At 35.5% G+C, this 20,639-nt stretch overlaps 1 protein-coding gene across 1 annotated transcript; it reads left to right on the top strand.

Annotated features, from left to right (window-relative positions):
* Window positions 1-213: 213 nt before the first annotated feature.
* On the top strand, window positions 214-16,746 carry LOC126735416 (ubiA prenyltransferase domain-containing protein 1 homolog). The gene is made up of 2 exons (XM_050439393.1): window positions 214-722; window positions 6,648-16,746. Exons 1-2 carry the CDS (start codon window positions 410-412, stop codon window positions 7,337-7,339), a joined length of 1,005 nt encoding a protein of 334 aa, XP_050295350.1. The 5' UTR covers window positions 214-409; the 3' UTR covers window positions 7,340-16,746.
* Window positions 16,747-20,639: the final 3,893 nt, after the last annotated feature.

Genomic DNA, 20,639 nt, shown 5'->3' with positions numbered 1-20,639 from the left:
GACCATAATTCATTTACAAAGATAGATCAAAAGATATGTCGAAAATCTTAAAAAACCCAAAAACAAAAAAAATTTCTCTAGATAACACGAAAATCCGTATTAGTGGCGTTTCATTACCGATTATTGCGCATCTACAAAAAATTGTGCGCTACAACAATCCTCCTTTAAAGCCATCTCTACTATCCGTCAAAGTCTGCCATCTGTCATCGTTCGGATTAATTTAAGGTTATGTGACTTTATTTTTAATTCTCAAAAAATGTCAAGAAAAAGTAAACATTATTAAGGAAATTCAAAATTTATCCAGAAAAGTAAAATTAATTCTTCTAAAATCGCATCTGCTAGATCCTAAGGTGCGTAAAACTGCAATTAACCTTAAAAAAGGAAGTATTTAACTCAAAAAATTATAAGTATGCCAGTGGAACAACCAGATACTGACCTAGTAAAAAAGGATGGAACTGCAAATGGTGAAATTAAGAATACAGAGTCCAAAGCTCCTACAACTAAATCATCTGGTCTTATGAAGCTGTCTAGTTATGTCCTGGCTTTAAGACCCTGGTCATTAAGTGCTAGTCTTATGCCTACATTATTAGGTTCAACAATAGCATATAAATATCCTGGAGCAACAGACTTTAACTATTTGACTTTGATTTTTACCATTTTTACTGTAGTATCTGTACACGGTGCTGGCAACGTCGTTAACACTTATTTTGATTATGTGAAAGGTAAGTAAAATAAGTTTCCTTAAAGCTCTACACATTTCTGGCATTTTCTGCACCATAGCATAGAAGAATGATGGGTATCCCCACATAACACTAGACACCTCTAAAACTCTATTCTAAGTATATGCTTTAGTAAAGTTTTCTATTTGGCAAGTTAGCTTATTGACACTAAACTCTGACAAAAGTGATTTTACATGCTATGTGGTCTCAGAAAGAAATAGTTTACATAAAAACCAAATTAAGATACCGGTCTGAAGCTAGCAGCTATTTTTTGGCAGTCAAAATTTTATGTACAAACCTACTACCTGAGGTAGAATACAGTGTCTTTTTATCTTTTAAGGGTTGGCGGCAGTTTCACCCCAACCACTTTGCTCCAATTTGATGAGTACCTTTTATAATGATTTTGTTGGAAAATGAAGAATTATTTATTTATTTATATAATCACTAATTTTTGTATTCCATCCAATACCCCTTACCATCTGAGGGGTGGTTCACTCTAATAATTTTATAAAAATATTTTTTCTATCAGAAAGAAATTGAGTTGCAAAATAATATTAAGCACACATACTCCCTATATAATAACAAATTTCTATATACTACCCCTTACCTTGTTGATACATTTCATTGTAGCAACTTGGATGACATTAGTTTTGTTTAAAATAAAAAAACAAAATAAAATAATCTTTATTGTATGCACCAAATAACTTACATCTATTATATATACATACAAAGGTGGAAAGTACCTCTAGGCGTGTTTTAATAACCACCACAATAAATAATAAAAGGACATTTTTCAACACACAATTTTCTTAAAAATAAAAATTTGAACAAAAATGATTCAGAGAACCAACCAACCATCAAAGTTACACCCATATTAAAATATCAGCAGTCTCCAAAAATTTTTTAAATTTAGACTTAAAAGAGGCTATGCCTAAATCTTTAATTTGTGCAGGTAGGCCATTGTAAATAGGGTCAATTGAAGCAATTGTGGACAATATTTAATGTTTTGACTTGCTAAACGATTTTTATGCACATCACGCATTATGTTATATATGTAAATTAGCAGTCACATAGGTCATAGTATCTTTTTTGATAATTACTAGTGGTTTTTTGTAATTACAAGTCACATTAAGATAAAAAAATATATTCAACATGCTTGTCCGTTTACATTTGCCCCTACTGTTTAGGGGTAATTGTAAACAAGCATCTCTTGACACATTTACTCTACCAGAAAAAAACCTAGGGCAAATGTAAACGAACTATATAAAGTCGCTGTGTAGCAAAATATTTTTTGATATAAGTCGTGTTTACATTTACCCCAAAATAATGTGACCTTAAAGGTTTTGCTTGCAATATAAATAAAAAAGCGAGATAAAAGTAAATATTTTCCAACAGTTCTGTTTATTTTAACTAAAACTAAACTATTTTTGAGAACCCTAATCAAAGAAATTTATTCTAAGTATGTAATTATAATAATATTATAGGTATAAAAAATTAGTTTTGCTCATAAACAGGAACTATTGCTGGAAAGTTGTATAGTATTCTCTCTCCCTTCATTTGAATGCCAGGATCGGGAAGCACACCAATGATTTGATTCAAGGTTATATAACTGACATCAGTTTCAACAATGTTGAAAATCATTTTTGATGCATCCCAGGTTTTAAGACCAGTCACTTTGATTTCCGTTAATTTTTCATTCACAGCTTCAATTAAACACACATATTTAAAAAGAGTAGTCTTTCTCTTTCCACCTTTGTACTGCACAAGAATAAATTTCCCTGTGGACAAGTCTGAACTCTCGACTGTTTTAAGCTCTATATCTTGTTTTTCCGGTTCTGCCCAATCTATTTCATCATCAGTATCACCTAGACTTATTTCTCCATCAGAACTTTCCGACTCTGCAACTGGTTCACTTCTCATTTTTTTCAATTTCAGCTCTAACTTTTTATTGTCCGTTTTCGAATTAGCCTTTTTTTTCCTTTATTTTTCTTCTTCTCTTCTGCTTCTCTTAGTCTTTCCAAGACTTGGTTGGTTGCTAATACCTCTCCATATCTTTGTTGCTTTAATCTCGGTATGACATGTTTTTTCTCTTCAACAATATCTTCACGGCGGCTGAGTGGCAAGAAAATGTTGGTAATTTCTGTCGATTTACTGATAGACGATGACGTCGATGGTTGTGGACTATGGGTAAATGCCACTAATAATTTTTGGTAATCAGTTGACGATGTAGAAGGCTGCTGTCGGCTTTCAGCAGATGACACTGAATGATGTTGACTACAACATGATGAAGTTGAAGGCATTTGATCGTCGACCGTGGGTAGAAGTGGGTTTGGTTCAGAAATTGCAACAACAGTTGATTTGGAGGATACTGGTTGGATAATAATAGCATCGGATGTTACAGATTTCGGAGTTTTGAGGGCAGCTACGTATTTGGCCAAGTCTTCTGGTGTAAATTCATTTTGTGGTAATTTGTTTCGATCAACTGGGTATACGCCAGTATTTTTAAATCCAGATATAATATTGCTAGAAACCATAGACTCTTGCCAAGTAAAGCCAAGTAATTCGGCAAATTTTTCCTTAGTTAGCCGTCCACACCCTCGTCCCATTTGTTCCTTACCAAACTTCACCAATTGTTTATTCCAGTTCACTTTTAAGGGTCCGAAGACACACTTGTCCAAAGGCTGAAGCTTATCCGTAAGATGGCTTGGAAACTTTATCAAAGTAATATTGTTGTGCATTGCCTCTTCAATAATTTTGACGCTCATATGACTGCTGTGACCATCATACAACAGTAGAGCTGCTTGATCTAGAAGGTTTTGGGAAGTTCTTAAATCTTTAATGTGAGGTATAAACCCTGTCGTAAACCACTGGAAAAATTGCGGCACCTCCATCCATCCATTAGTTGGCGGACCATTGGATAGGCGCTATTAAAAGTCCAACGAGCCTGAACTCCAGCTCCCTTGAATACGATGAGCGGTGGAAGTGCTTTTCCATCGGCAGAAACACATCCTAAGACTGTCGTCGACTCTCTTCCAGAGCCTCCAGATATCCGGCACACGGCTTTTCCTTTCTCTCCAATTGCCCTAATACCATAGGGATCATTATTAAAACCTGACCTGTCAGCATTAAAAATAAAGCTTCCTTTATCATCTAAATTATTTTCATCAATGATTCTTCTCAGGTCATCAAAAAAATTGTAGACGATCTCAGGTTTTCTAGCATCCTACCGCAGTTTTTGCAAATGTTCCGGTTTCTTAAGAGACAGTTCAGGATGTCTTCTCATGAATGAGTAGTACCAATCTTCTCCTGGTACTCCATTTTTAAATGGTGTTCTTAAACCTTTTGCATTAACATACTCTCCAACCAGTTGTGTAAGTTCTGCTTTGTCACATGGTATACCCATCGCAGTACGTGCCAATAAACATTTCACTATTTCATTTTCGATATCTGAGGATAAAACTTGGGAACGTCCACCCTTTGTCACATTTAATGGAGTCTTTCTTCCTCCTATCCTTCGGTAAATAACTGATCTGGGAATACCATAGAACGTTTCTGCTTGACGATACGTTTTATTTTTATTTTGGTCATCTGTAACGGCATTCGCAACATCTTCAGTTGTATAAGAAGGTGCTTCTTTTTTCCTTACATAAGTACGAGGCATCTTTACACTGCAACAAGACAAAGAAATTACTCATTTTACATAAATTATCGGCGAGACACTAATTTTATTATGTTTACAATTATCCCAAAAATGTGTATACATTTCCTCCAAGAACAAATTTATTAGGGGGAATTGTAAACACTGAATTATTTTAGTGATTATAAAATTTGTCGACAGACATTTAGGCGTAAAATAGACACAATAATATAACAAACAATGTCGAAATGAAATATTTAACTTACCTCGATGATTTGCATTCGAAAACTTCAGTGCCGAAATTCAACATAAAACCACCAAACACATCAAATTGTATCAGCCAACTAATGCAAGAAGAGCACAAACAGGAGTAAAATTTCGAGGGAAACCGAGTTCGCCCGACTTCGGCACGACTCGAATAGTGAGCTTCGCGCCAAATTTGAAATCTAAATGTTGTTGTGTTACTTATTTTAGATGTGTCTACAATTACCCCAGTTTACATTTACCCCAATTGACCCTACAGGCAAAAGTATATATGAAAGAACTTTTCAGAAATTCAGTCTTATGCTGGGGGATTGCCAGTGTGCTTTTATAGTGAATATTTACATTATGTGTATCTCCCCTTTGAATAAGGAATTCTGACAGATATTCTGGTTCATGAAAATTAAGTAATTTATGTACAGTGCAGATTATACCCAGAAATCTTCTTTGGGCCATATTAAGACTATAGACCTGCTTTACATGCTCACTCACATGAACCCTCCGAGGAAAATTTCTAGTTAATCTTACACAGGAATTTTAAATTTTCTGGATTTTATATTTATTTTGTTCAGTTAAAAAAGGGACCATATACAATATTTAAGTATCCAGCACTACTAAGCACATAACTCTCTGTAAGGATTTTTTTTGTACTAGCAGGCAAAAGATCCTTAAATTCATATAATGACTTTAATTTATAATATGACTGTTGATAGATCTTATTTACATATGCATTAAATGACATTCGATTATCCATACAAAGACCCAGGTTTTTTACTTGATCTACCTGTTCCAATTCAACCCCCTAATATTTAATTTACTTGGTGCTCCATTATTCAAGGTATTTTCATTTCTTGAGAACAGGATTGGCTGTGTTTTACCAGAATTTATAAAAAGTGAGTTTTTGTCAGCCCAATCAGAGATCCTCTGTAAATCAGCATTAATTAAATCCAAAGCTTCAGGCAGGCAACCAACCAATGATGGCAGATATTAAATGATTTCAATTTAAATATTAATTTTATAATATATTAATAATAAAAATAATTTTAATATACATACTCATAGGAAAAACTATAACAATTTGGTTGCATTTCTTCAACCATTCAAGTCCATAAAGAGTTGGACATAACCCTTTTTGATCAATTACTGTGGATAAAATGTGTTTTGTTGTGCTCGATATAGGACATAATGGTCTATGTTGTTAACGTTAAATAGGAAATAAAAAAGATATGACCCAGCTGAGCAGTTTTTTCACTTAATATAAAATAAAACACATAAAACCAAGATAAGAGAAATAATTTTAATAGAAAAACTTATAAATTAAATATGGTCCCCTTGGTGTTCTCTTAAATATTCGCAGAAATTCTCTTCCTTGTCATTATCTTGAGCTCCTTTTGGAATTTTTGGCGCAATTCTTAAGGCATTGCTAAAGAAAGATGAAGATCCTAAAGAAAATCTAGCATGGAGCAATTTTTTAACATATTTTTTTTATCTTCGTTGATTAAATTCGACGATATATAAATAGATTCTGACCACGCTTTACTAATGCCATTGATGATTTTGATTCGTCGTCAAATATAACATTTTTAATAAATATCAACAAATAAACACAGCTAAACTTTAATGAGTAACGTTATTAAGTATGGAAGAATTTAAAAAATCAGATGATTCACAAGATGTCATCATGCGAATTTGTCGTCTCCTATTGGCCAAATATCGTAATGCGTTTTGATGTATCAGATCTCGCGGACATAATGCGTTTCAATCTAACCATCAAATTTTGTACACAAATTGGACATGGATATAATTCTATTTGGTTTATTCTGAGTTAATGCGTGTATAGAAGAGGTGAAAATAAATTCAAAACCGCAACAAACTGAATTTTGTACTCAAGGGGACATAATGCGCGCTTTGATAAGTTGCTCCTCAATTGTTCCACATATATTTTGTTTCGTGTTTCGATTGTTAATGTATAAATATTATGTAAATTTTGCGTACTTTTAAATTATATGTTTATTTTTTTTTAATTTTAGGGATTGATAACAGAAAATCAGATGACAGAATTCTTGTCGACCGTATCCTTTCAAAAGACGAAGTAGTTTCGTTGGGCGCTCTGCTGTACTTTTGTGGATGTGTGGGATTCATCGCTATGGCCGCCATGTCGCCGGCCAAAATGGAACATCTCGCCTTAGTGTATTTTGGAGGTTTATCGTCAAGCTTTCTTTATACGGGAGGCATTGGTTTTAAATATATCGCGCTGGGGGATGTGCTGATCTTAACGATTTTCGGCCCCATTTCTGTTTTGTTTGCCTTTTTGGTTCAAACAGGTAGAATCGAATGGGCTACAATCTACTATGCCATACCTCTAGCTTTAAATACTGAAGCTATTTTGCACAGTAATAATACACGAGATTTAGAGTCAGATAGGAAGGTTGGCATCGTAACCTTAGCTATAATTATAGGACATACGGCTTCACATGTCCTATATGCTTTTTTGCTTTTTACCCCTTACATAATGTTTATGGTAGGCACATTAAAATACTCGAAATGGTTTATGTTGCCGTTAGTTACACTGCCCAGCGCCTTTAAAATAGAAAAACAGTTCAGATCTAGTGATATTCAAGAAGTGCCTAAGAAAACCGCTCGTCTTAACTTATATTTTGGTATTTTGTATGTTTTGGCTTGCAGCATGGTTTCGAGCTTACCATTCATAACTCAAAGATAGATAGTGGAGGCCCTGCTTCTAGCGCTTTTTATTATCAGAATGATTTTCGTTGTGTTAAGGAATTTAATTAGGAAAAGTATGCATTGCTGAAATTTCAATCCAGTTTTCAGGGATCTTATAGCAAACTGGATCAAAGAACCCCTTACTCTGAACAGAATTATTTGTTGTATAATTTGCATAAGTTTACTATATATTTATAGATAAATGTTCGATATATTTTTAATTAAATTGTTTTGAAATAAATCAACCGGGTTTCTTTTGTTGATAATAATTCAATATTTTTATGCTTAATGACACGCATGGCCTAAAATACCACTTAGTACTTACTTTAATTTAACATTAGAGTAAAGTGGGACAAAAGCACGCAGTTAATGTTTGAACTCCCCTAGTTTCCACCTTAATTGAAAAAAATATAAAAAAACACAAATGGATGAAAGCTTCAAGTCAGTACTATAAAATATCTGATGGAAAAAATTTAAATGTAAATGGTTTTAAAGTTATTAAAAAAAATATGACAAAATGTCAATTGCGTTCTTTTGCCCCAGTAGGGGGGTAAAAGCACGCATGCCGTGGGGCATAAGTACGCACCTTGTTTTTAAAATGAAACTTCTTTTTATTGTCAATTTAACATTGCATTTAACAAAAACTAAAAAATATTTCACAACATACGAACTTATAGAAAACAACTTAAACTAAATAACTCCTGAACAAATAATAACAAAAAATAATGAAACATTAGAACTTGCTAATAGCAACTACTTAAATCTTTGGCTTAAACACAATGGTCACATTTAAATGCACCAACGCCTTCATAAGGAGAACAATCTTCATGCCACCATTCCTGGCAATAATTGCACTGAACCCAATCATCGTTGGGAGTTTCCAAAAATGATTCCTCACAACCAGGACAAATGACATCTTCTGTTTCAGCGCTTTTTAGAGTTTCTCTAATTTCATATTTTTTTTCAAACGCAGTTTTTATTTTTTTGTTTTTAGGCCCTGTTTGTGTTTTGGTTTCAAAGACATTTCTTTTGCCTTTATTATTTTTGTTTCCTTCGCGCTTTTTTACTTCCTCCTCCAAAGCGTCTTTAACAGGTGTGCTAGTTATTATTTCTGATTTTTTCCCCTTACTTTTTCTTGTCATAGGGTCCTTTTTTTTAGGAATAGGCAAAATATCGGAGGGGCGAATATGTTTTTTGTCATTTCTTGGTTTTTCAGATGCTATTGTTGCCAGTACATCAGCGTTGGTTGATGTAGATGGCTGTAAATCAGTAACTGCAGATGGTTTTTGAATAGGCTCTGGAACAACTTTTGATGTAGACGGTTGCGGCTGAGGTGACTGATCATTAATCTCTGATTGTCGGAATTCAATTAAAGATTGTAGTAAATTATTTGAAGTTGATGGCTCCAAAATATTCTGAGATGTAGAAGGCTGAAGGACAAAATCTTCTAGTTGAGGTAAATTTTCCTGCGGTATGGATTGTTGGTCAGTAACAGTTGATGGTAAGGTACGATTCCACATTTTTTTAAAGCCGTTAATTGCTTTTCCCATGGTACCCACAGTTTGGTATGCCTCTGCAAACAGTAAAGATATCTGAAATTGTGTAACCACTTTCCCAGGATTACTTACTAAATACCGCTCACATGCTTCAGCAAACTTGTCTTTTAAAGGCTTAAAAATACATCTATCCAGCGGTTGTGTTTTTTGGCTACTGTGTGGCGGCAAAGACAACATATGAATATTGTGATTGCGGGCAAACAAAACGGCATCTAGATACAAATAAGAGGAATGATTGTCTAGAATGAAAAGGACCGGGTTCTCTTCTGATGGCTTTACGTGTTTTGTAAAATGCTCCAGCTACTCCAAAAATAGGGGTCCATTAATATATCCAGAATCTGATGTCAATAGCAGAGAGTCTGGGGGGGCGCCATTAAGAAGTTCTTGTTTACGTCTTTTTCGGGGAAATATTATAGCTGGAGAAACATAAGCTCCAGATGCCGACATGTAGCACACAACAGTGACAGTTTGTCCTCGATCAGCAGAAGAGACTTTGCCGATTCATTTTTTGCCTTTTTCCGAAACGACTTTGGGTGTTTTATTAGGAACCGTTGGCAGACCACTTCCATCCATGTTAAACATTCTGGAAACCCCAAATTGGTGCTTCTCCCAGAGAACTTTAAGGTTTGAAAAGTACCTGTCCAGTTGTACTTTATTAAAGCCCATCATTCTGGCTACACTGGTCTTTGATGGTGTTCTTATAGACAAACGGTGTCTTTCAAGAAAACTGTAGGCCCAATCCTTCCCAGCCATCTGTTTTTCACGAGAAAAAGAATGATTTATGTTGTTAGCTTCAGCAAACTGAAAAGCTATTTGTCGCAAGCTTTTAAAAGTTAGGCCATAGAATATTTTTTCCAGGGTTTTTGCGTGTTCTGCGAGTTCATTATCAAGTTCTATCGTAAATACCTTTTTAAATCGACCTAACTGCTGAACCCCACAATCCACTTTTAGTCGCTTTCTTTCTGAAATTTCTAATTGCGAAGCAGCTTGGCGCTTGAATAAACCATTTTGGATCAGCTTCTTAGCTCGATTAAGAATTTGTGGCGTGATGGACGTGCGCTCTGATTTTCTTTTGTAGTCCCTAAAAACAAGAAAATGGGTTACAAAAATTCATGGGGTAAAAGTACGCGCGAACTTGTGCCCCACATGCACTTTCTTATTTTTTTTTTTCAGTGTAAATCGACACAAGCACGACTCACAACAGGTGAATATATTTGAGATTACGATTGGGCTTTTATAACAAATAAACGTTGTTATCGTAATTTGCACTATAAAAGCATATTACAAGAATCTGTATGTACGAAAAATAACATTAAAATAGCAAAAAATAAACTAACCTCATTTTCTCCTTCCTGTAAAGCCGAAAAACTAAACTGGTACACTTTACATTGTAGCGACATCTGACCCTTAAATCGCGTGGAGACAGACTGATCGTACATGCACTCGGGCCGGACATATTGGCACTGCGTTATTTTACCCGCCGCATGGTTTTGCCCCACTCTACTCTATAAGGGTTTTTCGAGATAGATTAGTAGTGCAGCTAGAGTTGTTAGTTCTATTGATTTAAAACTTAGTGGCGCACAGAGGCTACACCAGGCCCGGAGCAAATTGCGAAGGGTTTTTTTAATCCACCGTTTAGTATAGATTACAACGATTTTAATCCTAATAAGATATCTCTTTGGCATGTAGGGACATATGTTTCTAGAGATCATAGACTCGTAATTAACGAAAACAACACTCAATTAATTTTGTTTAAATCTAAAGAAACTATTTAAAACGATCAGCGTTTTTCATTGACTTTAAATGGTATTTCGTCAAGCCCAATAGACAGTCACAAGAATTTTAGTCTTTATATCGATTCAGATTTAAGATTCTACAGTCATGTATCATCAGTTATACAGAAAAGTTGTGCAATACATAGATTACTGTATATGAATCGAGAAGCCTTTGATAGAGAAAAGTCGCCAAATATAGTTAGTTCCTTTTAAGGAATCTTAGAAACCTTTCTGGTACTTTCTCAATGTGGTCTACGTGTGGGTAAGCTGACAACATCCAAATATGTGCCGTGTTTCCATATGTGCTCTTACTGAGGGCACGATATACAGTTTAACAATTGTTTTCATTTAAATAAAGCAAAAACAACTTATAAAAAAAATAATTTCAACCAAATTTTTGGAACTTTTATCTCATCTGAACTGATCTGATGATTCTTGCCCCTTTTCCATTTAATCCTATGTAACATAAAATCCCATGCAACATAAAATCATAGGCAAAGTCGTAAGATAGAGTAAAAGAGTGATTCACCGATTCCCCACTTACGCTGGCCACTGAGAGGGAAAATGTAGGGGAAGGTGTCCTAAAATGACATATTTTTTATTTAAATCTTGTTTATGCAAAAACCATTTAAGATAATTAACTCAAAATAATACACCACGTTGCTTTAAATAAACTTTATTGACAAACATAAACAAAAATATACTCTATTTAAAACTTGTAAGAAAATGCATTTTAAAAAACGTTCCACTATGTCGTTTCACAAATATGAATATTGTAAAATGACACAGTAGGTATAAAATGACATATACTTAAAACAAGTGATAACACAAATAGAACTTATAAAATATAGTTAAAGAAAGTAAGCTAATAAGGAATTAGTCTTGGCAAATCTCGCAAATAAACTTTTTGACTTTTGGAGAAACTTCAGTACATTCGCAATGTGCCTAATTGTGGCAATTCATACAACCAAATCAAGACTCCCTGGATCGAGAATTTTTGACTAGATCGTTGCAATACAGACATGCCACTTCATCCTCATAATCCTCGGCTGCAAAAGGATCTTCTTCACTTTCGCTTCGTGCAACAAAACTTGTCTCACCTAAAAGGTTCTTTTTAAATTGACGCACATTTTTTCGCAATTTCTTTCCTTCCTTTAGCTTTAACTCTTCTAAATTGGGAGTAGTTGTTAAGACTCCGGTTATAGTTTGTCTGGTCTTCCTTTTTTTGGTTCCTCTTGCTACAGGCACTGGCGAAATTTCCTGTAGAGAAATTTTTTTTTTCTTAATGGTTGATTTTGTTTTATATTGCTTTCTGTCTGATCACCTCTCGGTTCATTTTCTTTATCGACACTTTTGCCTTGTTTTTGTCGCATTACTTCTTCTGTAACACCAATTACTGTTATTTCATTGCTTGTTGATGGTTGTTCTGGGCGATGGGATGCTCCCTCTTCTATGGTCGGTTCTAATAATCTATTTGTTGTCTCAGCCGGCTCAAAAAACTCGTCTGGGAAAATATGTGGATTAAATGGATAAACTCCCGTATTTAAAAATGCGCTTGTGGCATTTTTAATTGTAGCCGCTTTCCCGTAAGCGGACGTAAACAGTTCACCAATTTGATGTAGTGTTATTACTCTCCCTGGATGGTTTTTTAACCAAAGTGCACATTCCTGGTTATAAAATGTTTTTAGTGGACCATAGAAGCTGACATCCAGGGGCTGCATACGATGGGTACAGTGGGCAGGAAAGCATAAAGGGATTATTCCATTTCTTCTGGCAAACGTCAAGGCTTTTAATGATTTGTGGCTACTGTGTCCATCCAGAAGTAATAAAACTTTTGAGTCGGGAGAAGCTTTAACAAAAGTCTGAAAATGCTTTAACCACAAAGCAAAGGAATCAGATGTCATCCATCCAGTCTCGTTAAATAATCTCAAAGAACCTGGAGGTAAAGCATCTAAAAGTTCCTCCTTTCTATTTTTCCTAGGGAAAATCAAAGCAGGTGGCACAAAATTTCCTACACTATTCATGCAGCAAACACATGTTACATGCTGACCTCTTTCAGCACTGGTTAATGATCCTACTTGTTTTCTTCCAGTTTTGGCAAACATTTTTGAAAGCCTTTGCACTGTGGACAAACCACTTTCGTCCATATTGTAAATCCGATGCACATCATTTTTTTCTTTTTTTAGGGTATTTTCCAACGTATTAAAAAAATTTTGCACTTGTGGCCTATTAAATGCCATGGTTCTAGCCGCAGACACAGCTTCACGCTGCCTTAGAGATATTTCAGGATGTCGCATACGAAATCCTCTCAGCCACTCTCGTCCAGCGCTACGATCTTTAAATCTATTTGGAATGCCATTTTTAGTGGCAAACTCATACGCAACTTTCTTTATATCTGTTGTTATCCCGAACAATCTAGACTCAAGTAATAGTATATGCTCAACTAACTCTCTTTCTTCGTCTTCATTAAATGTGGTTGGAAACCGACCCAAAACTTTCTGACAGCCCTTAGCTCTTTTCTTTGTATCATTTGCTCTTCGCCTTAATGTGGCTTGGGGGATATTGAACAATTTCGATGCTTTCAGCCACCCCATTTGGGCACCTTTTACAGCGTTAATTGCACTTAGCTTTGCTTGTTCATCCCACGATTGTCTAGTTGATGTTCTTTCACGTTTTCCCACGATAATGCATAGTAAAATGACATAGTATGCCATTTTACCTTCATGCCTATCTGTGTCGTTTTACCCGCAGTAACAGATAGTCCTTTGTTAATGCAGAATAATCTTATTTCATATTAAACGACATTTCCGCGCACGTGAATCTGAAGTATACACTTACATTTAAATACTAATCCTGGTTTTTTCTTTAAAATCAGCACAATTTCGTAATAAAAACAGACTTTCAAACACATGCAAAATTTCTACACCGCTAAAAATAATTTTTTAAGGTATCTTCTACATATCATAAACGTAAAACAAATAGAGTGCCCACATGATAGCTGGTCTTGGTTTGTGACATGCAAGCAAACTATTGACTAGATGGCGCCAGCAGTTGGAGAATAAATACCACTATTTCATTTTACATGCTATGTCATTTTAGGACACCTTCCCCTATTCTTGCGTCGTGAACGGTAAGGTGTCCATGCGCTTTTAAGAATTTAGTACCTTAATAATCACTAAATCTTTTATTATTGCCTTGAAAACATCTAACATGTTGGTTATAAAGATGTTAACTTACGTTGAACTATGGTATTAACTATGGTATGGTATATAACTATGGTATGGTATTTACAGTTAACGTTCTCATATGAAACACTCATGAGTAAATGCTACACGTTTTGTCCTGGCACAAAATAACGTCTTAAAGACGCCGTACTTTGAGGTCCGAGTCACCTATTAGACATTAATGTAACGAACAAATATCACAATCAAAATGTTTTCTTAAATTGATGTCAAACGTAAGAAACACACGTAAAAAGACGTCTTAGGAAGAAAACTTAGGAGTTCCAACTAAATGACCAATATCCATGACATGAAGCAACTGTCAGCGCTTCAGATCATCTCTAAAGACTAAACTCAGGAATTACTAGATGCTTAATTTGTTAGAGGTTCTTTATCCTTTTACGGATCTAAGATTTATGGATCCGTCAAATCAGGGAAATTCTGTTCCTGAGGACAATGTTTGGAAAGTTAGCTAATCTATGTCTAGATAGCCAGTTGCCGAGGTCCACTGAAGAATAAATACAATGCAAAAAGATGTCTAGATTTTAATGTTAGATTTCTTTAGGAAGGTACCGATTGAGTCTAATTTTGATTCTCTCACTTCTTAGACTGGTATATTTTGTATTTTGATCTCTTGGAGCTGTTTCCTTAAAGATGCTTTTTACTCATGGTATATATTACTCCATTTTTGCCATAATAATTTTTGAAGCTTCTAGTTTGTTTCAGGGAGCTCAGAGAATAGCTTCCGATATCGAATATTGGTCAGAAGTCTACTTTGTCGTTCCTAGGATGCCTGACTGACTTGGAATCAATCTGAGTATCATTTTGTTCTAATATTTTATTAGGTTTCAGTAAAATTTGTTGGTTTTTAGTGTAAGGTCTTAAGTTTTTTTTCGTGAATTGACTAGACCTTTTAAGGAACTTAGATAGTCTGCTAAGATGACTAAATATCTTAATTCATGCTCTTTTATTTTAATTAGAGCGTTTTTAATTGCTTTAGTAAGAGGATATTAGTGTCATCGGGAAGTCTCTGAGAAAGACTCCAACTCTTGCTCACTCAACTCTTGAACCATCCACATATAAATATTTGCACATTTCGGCCAGTTACTATGTAAAATATCCTGAATTTGCTTCCTGTTATTAATATTTTTAATGTCAGTGAACTTGCGCAGATGAAGGCAATTTAAAATTGATAGGACTTAAGACTATTTAATACAGGACCGCGTTATCAAATAGGCACTCTGGTTCGTCAGGAACAGCTCTTTGTACAGAGATCCGCAGACAGAGAACTCTAACACATTTGCCGGCCATGTGAGTTCACTTAGAGGCGACATATTACGACACATTAAATTCAGTGAGGCCACACTAAACGCACCAGGCAATAATAGTTAGAATTAGTTACATCAGTACCTCGCTACATCACGAAATTCATGAGCTTCACGAATGGACTAGATTGAGTCGAGAGACTAGAATGCAGCTATTTGTTTCACCTCTTACAAACATTAAGCAGCTATTAGAGCCTGAACTTTTCTACAAAAGGCCCAGTCATCACGTGGCGTTAATTGAACCTTGATTGATTGATTCTTCCCAATAATCATTCGGCTTATTCAACTTCTATAGATGTAGTTTCTTCTGTTCTAACCTGTTGGAACCACAGTCACCGTGGCCATCGTTTCCGTAAATGTTTTAGAGCCAAAACTTTCTTCTGTTTCCCATGTGATGATTGAGTAAAATTTAGTACGGCACGAAGAACATTAAATAAAACGGCATTGCTTTTAAGCCAAGATCAGAAGAAAAAAAATGCTCTGAAGATTTTCTTATGTAGACGTTTCCTCCTAAGTTACACTTTTAGAAGACGTTGTTTCTTAAGAATGCAGGGTCGATAATACACCTTCCATTATATTGGGACTCAAGTCTATACTTATCACATCTATGGCCAAAATTGTTGTCCACACAGAAGAAAAGTCCATTGTAACTAATCTATTTAAGTACATATAGACAAAATATTATCAGTTCCCGTCCATCAATCGATTGTCAGTTTGCTTTGAGTAAGAGCTCTAAGAAATGTACTGGTGAAGCCCATCTTACAAATATACCAGGCCCAATAAAAATTTAGGAGACAACAGCCTGATGAATGTCTCCAACAATTTGAGATCGAGGTTGCTATATTAGTAAATTTGGCTTACCCTGCTGCGCCAACGAAGTTTCGAGAACAAATCTCTATAAATTGTTTTATTAACGGAGTTCGAGTTCAGATACTAACCACGTTCTAAGGATGGTTCGTCATAAAAGTACATACTTCAGAAACTTTGACTCATGGTTTGAAATATGACACAGCTTTTAAAACAACTAGAAGGCAGACACGGATAAGACAAACTTCGGAGAGTGATCTCAAAAACTGCCTGAAGAAGCTTGAGTCATTTTTGACTAGAAACCATAAGAGACCATTCCAGTGTTGGAATTGTAATGAGGAGGAGAACCTTAAACGTCAATGACCCAAGCTTTTGACACAACGAAGGAACTAGGAAAACCTTATGAGGCGTAGCCTGGGTGAGTGGTACAATTTTTCATAATAGTACGTAATGAGAGAATTTTGTTTCACAACAAATAATTCACTAAGAGATGTAAAATTAGTATAGTTCACTCAAAGATATACCGGTGACTCCTACTACCATAAAACAATTAGACCATTAAGCACCATTGTCAAGGTCCAACGTTTTTAAGAGGTGGTAAAGGGAACAGGGTCATTATAAAAATTATTCCGATGATGGATTCGGGACTTGTTTTTTTCGTTTCATCACTTCCTTTGGGACGTTTATATATCCCAGTACAAGACTGGAAGTCCTGTCAAACTTGCCAAATGCCGTATTAAGCTTCGGGGAATAGGGTATATACCTGACGGCTTTTTCCGAATGAGGTGGTTAATTGCACCGATTGGAAGCAGAAGCCAATAACCCAAACAAGAACCAGCTTTACCATATACTACTTAAGTGTAGTATACGGTATTTTCGAAGTAGTGGAGTCGCTCGGCACTCTTTGCCTTTCCACCATCGTCTCATCGACCAGCCTTGATTTTTTGATCTTTACCCTTCTCTTTTATGTTATTTAAAAAATCACATCGTGTGATATTCCTGGTATTGAGCTTTTTTAAATCTCTGGTTCAATTGAGACATTTTCAAGGTTTTGACTCTCGCAGAGTAGCTGCTGTAAGGAAGTCAATCACCATTTTAACCTCGTTTTCATGCAGATTATGAATTTTTTTTGTGTTAGTGAATTTGAGTTTTTTCCGGGCTAGGCCCAGGTGCATTTACCCTATATGAGTTTTTCTGCAACTCTGCCTGCATCAGCGATGTTTTAAGATGGGCTAGATAAAGACGAAGAGGTTGGAGAGGCGATATAGAGAGAATGGTCGACAATCGACAGGCTGAAATCTCCAAAGACTGAAAACCCAACAGCTCTAGAATCGCCGGAAGACTACCAAAACGATAGTATAAAAGCCGGACATCAGCATCTCAAGATTAAGCAGTGGAAGAAAAAACGTACAACTCAGTCCTAACGTACGTAGAAGAAGAAGAATTCTTCTGCCTTTTTTCACATTCGTCCATTAGGTATCCTCTAGTGATGCCATAGGATGGTTCAGTCCCACAGAAGTTGGTCTATCCTCCATTCTTGGCAAGCTAATCTGCATCTTCGTTGCTTTCTAGCATTCACGTCCTAATACCCACCTTAGGATGAGACTGTTACTGACAGGCGACAATTCCTTACTAGTCGGGGGTTACATTAGGATGCAAGCCCTTTTAGGACAGCTTATCTGTTTGAAAGCCAAGTTATATTGATAGTGTTTACTTCTGCTTGATAGATAATTAAAGCGTTCCCTAGGAATGCTGATATTTTATATCTAGATCCGACTCCTTATTTTATCTTTCTTTATGATACTGATGTTTCAAAATATTTGTGTTTGGATGACTCTGTATGACTCATTTTTTAAATATGCATGCAGTGGAAGGAGGTCAAGTACAGTTTCGAGAGCTGCAGTAAAAGGAATCATTTGTTTATCTATCGCTATCACAATAGATCACACTTACTGCGAACTATATCTAGTACAGAAAGTTTTAAAAATATCAATTCGTGTTAGTGTTTTGCTATTTGTCTAGGGAGTAGTACCAATTTAGGTACTAACTGGTACAGTCTCTGTAACGATAAGTAAGTCCAAAAGTTTTAAGGAAAATATTGGAAATACTTATTTCCAGAATAAATGTTATATGTTTAAGTTCTGGTATGCTGGACATACCAGAACATTCAGGGTGTTTTATAAGTAAACACTGCAATTAATTTTTTAACAACACACTGAAACATAATTGTCCAATCAAAAAATATTTAAATACTCATTGTCCTGATCAACAATTAATGTGCACTTTGGCCAGCCGGCTGTACTCGTGGACTCAAGAGAATACGATTATGACTAAAAACATTTATAGATAATACTGACCTTAGTATATTAGTTACTCTTATAGTGAATGTTTATTCATCTATAAACTGGCTGACAAAAATATACGCTTTACTAGTAGGTCATTTTAGCTCCATCGAACGTCCTATCCTAGTATGTAAATGACTTATAATAAAAGAATAAAGACACATTTTATTATGCTAGACTTATCGATATTTATATGACAATAACCCGTGAGTCTGATGTTTTTACCCTTTTAGCTTATTGTTGCTATAGAAAAAAATTATTTTATATATATCTAGAGATTACTGTATACATAGAAGTAGCATTTACAAAACTTACGATGTAAACTATTAACTGTTAATATTTTTTTTTTTATAAATCTTATATTCCAGTTTTAGCTTTCAATCTATAGATTTGACAGTGTGTTATAAAGCTTTAAATTCACATATCTTTCAATGTACAAAATGATTGCTCACTGTTTTAATAAATGTTACTTGACATATCGAACAAAGTGTATTATTTATACCACAATTTCAGTAACAAGTTACATCCTTACTTTGAGTTCTAACGATCACTTGTCAAAACCACGGCCAATCCAAATATATCAATAGGACTTTTGTCTCGTAAGAACTTGAGCTGCTGAAATACTACTGAATTACGTAAGAACTGATTGCCAGAACCACCACCGTTTTCATCTATACCATGCCAACCTCAAAACATGCTTGCTTATCAGAAAACTTATTAACTACTTTCTTCTTACATAGGAGATGTAAGAAGAAAGCTGCCAGAGGGACCTGCTCATATTTTGTTATCGAGAGGAGCTTACTAACTTACATAACTTCACAGGGGATGCAGAGGGGTTGGGAGGGTGTTTCGGGCTATAATTGGTATAAGGCATCCAAATTATAAAAGTGGTGTTAACAAACAAGTATTTTTTACTAATAATATCGATGCAAAGTTTACTACGCAACGAGCTTAGCCTCGGGATTCATCCCCTGCAGGTGGCGAAGGGCAAGATTTACCTTCATACCGAAAACAGAATGGGACTGATATGACTAAAAATAATGGAAAATATTGTAGAACGCCACATCAGAAATGACATTCTGAAGAGAGCACCTCTTCATTCATGTCAACATGCTTATAGAGTGGGCAAATCTAGAGAAATATATCAACTAATACAAATCATCCTGAATGAGAAAGAAATAGACATCTGCGCTTTTCTAGATATATCTGAAGCATTTGAGAACAGCTCACATGTAGCGGTCAAAAATGCCTTAGAGAAGAGAAATTTGAACAAAACCGTGATTGGATGGATTTGTGAAAAATTGCGTACAGCTGAGGCAACTGTGGGTGAAGAGACCACATGCATCAGAACTACTCGTAGCAAGCCTTAAGGAGGGCTAACTTCACTTTTATTATAGAGTCTAGTAGTCGATGAATATTGACAAACCATGAAATGACCTGCATAGGATATGCTGATAACATCCTCATTATAGTCAAAGGCAGGTGTATGGGGGCACATTCTATGACCTAATACAAAGAAGCCTACGGAAGAATGAATAAGAGGAATTATGATCGATATACATTATGAGGGTAAAAAGTTAAATACAGTAAAGGTGTAAACTTGACAAAGTACAAAGCTATGAAAACATGCCCAACAGCAGTACTGGAGGTTGTAGTTGACCTAGAACCTTTTCATCTGGCGGTAGTGGGCGCTGCTAAAAGGACCATGTTTAGATTAGCCAGGGATAGAAGGAGCAGCAAGTTTTCTGATAGACAACCTAGAGATCTCAAACAAAATCTATTTCCCTGTTCGATCTTCCCGAGGACGATATAACTATAAAAAATATCCCTGTGTGAGGAATTTCACTATAAAAATTGATAGCAAAAGTGACTGGAAAATGGAAATGTCGCCCAGTCACAAATTGTATACCACCAAATGATACACGGATGGTTTTAAAATCGAAAAAGGAAAAGGTGCTGCAGTATTCGGACCTGGCACCAAATACTCATGGTCGCTGGGTAAACACATCATCGTCTTTCAAGCAAAAATACACGTTATAAAAAGATGCGCTCCATTAATCCTAGAAAGACACTATCTCATCGCAATCCTCACCGGCAATCAAGCGGCCATAGTAGTATTGAGCTCACATGTCATCAGTTCTAAAATGGTAAGAGACTGTTTAGAGAAACCTAATAAGCCAGGAAAATAAAGCTTCTAGGTACCTGGGCCTCAAGCGTGCAGGATAACAAAGAGAGGGTTCCAGCTCTCAGTTTATGGGATCGGAACTTTTCT

The sequence above is a fragment of the Anthonomus grandis genome, chromosome 4 (genome assembly GCF_022605725.1).
Source record: "Anthonomus grandis grandis chromosome 4, icAntGran1.3, whole genome shotgun sequence".
Classification (NCBI taxonomy): domain Eukaryota; kingdom Metazoa; phylum Arthropoda; class Insecta; order Coleoptera; family Curculionidae; genus Anthonomus; species Anthonomus grandis.
This window is presented reverse-complemented; position numbering and strand designations above follow the sequence as displayed.

Excerpts from the sequence above, each read along its gene's own strand:
- LOC126735416 (XM_050439393.1), top strand. The coding sequence starts at position 410 with ATGCCAGTGGAACAACCAGATACTGACCTAGTAAAAAAGGATGGAACT. Across the intron at positions 723-6,647 it reads TTATTTTGATTATGTGAAAG|GGATTGATAACAGAAAATCA; the intron begins GTAAGTAAAATA and ends TTTTAATTTTAG.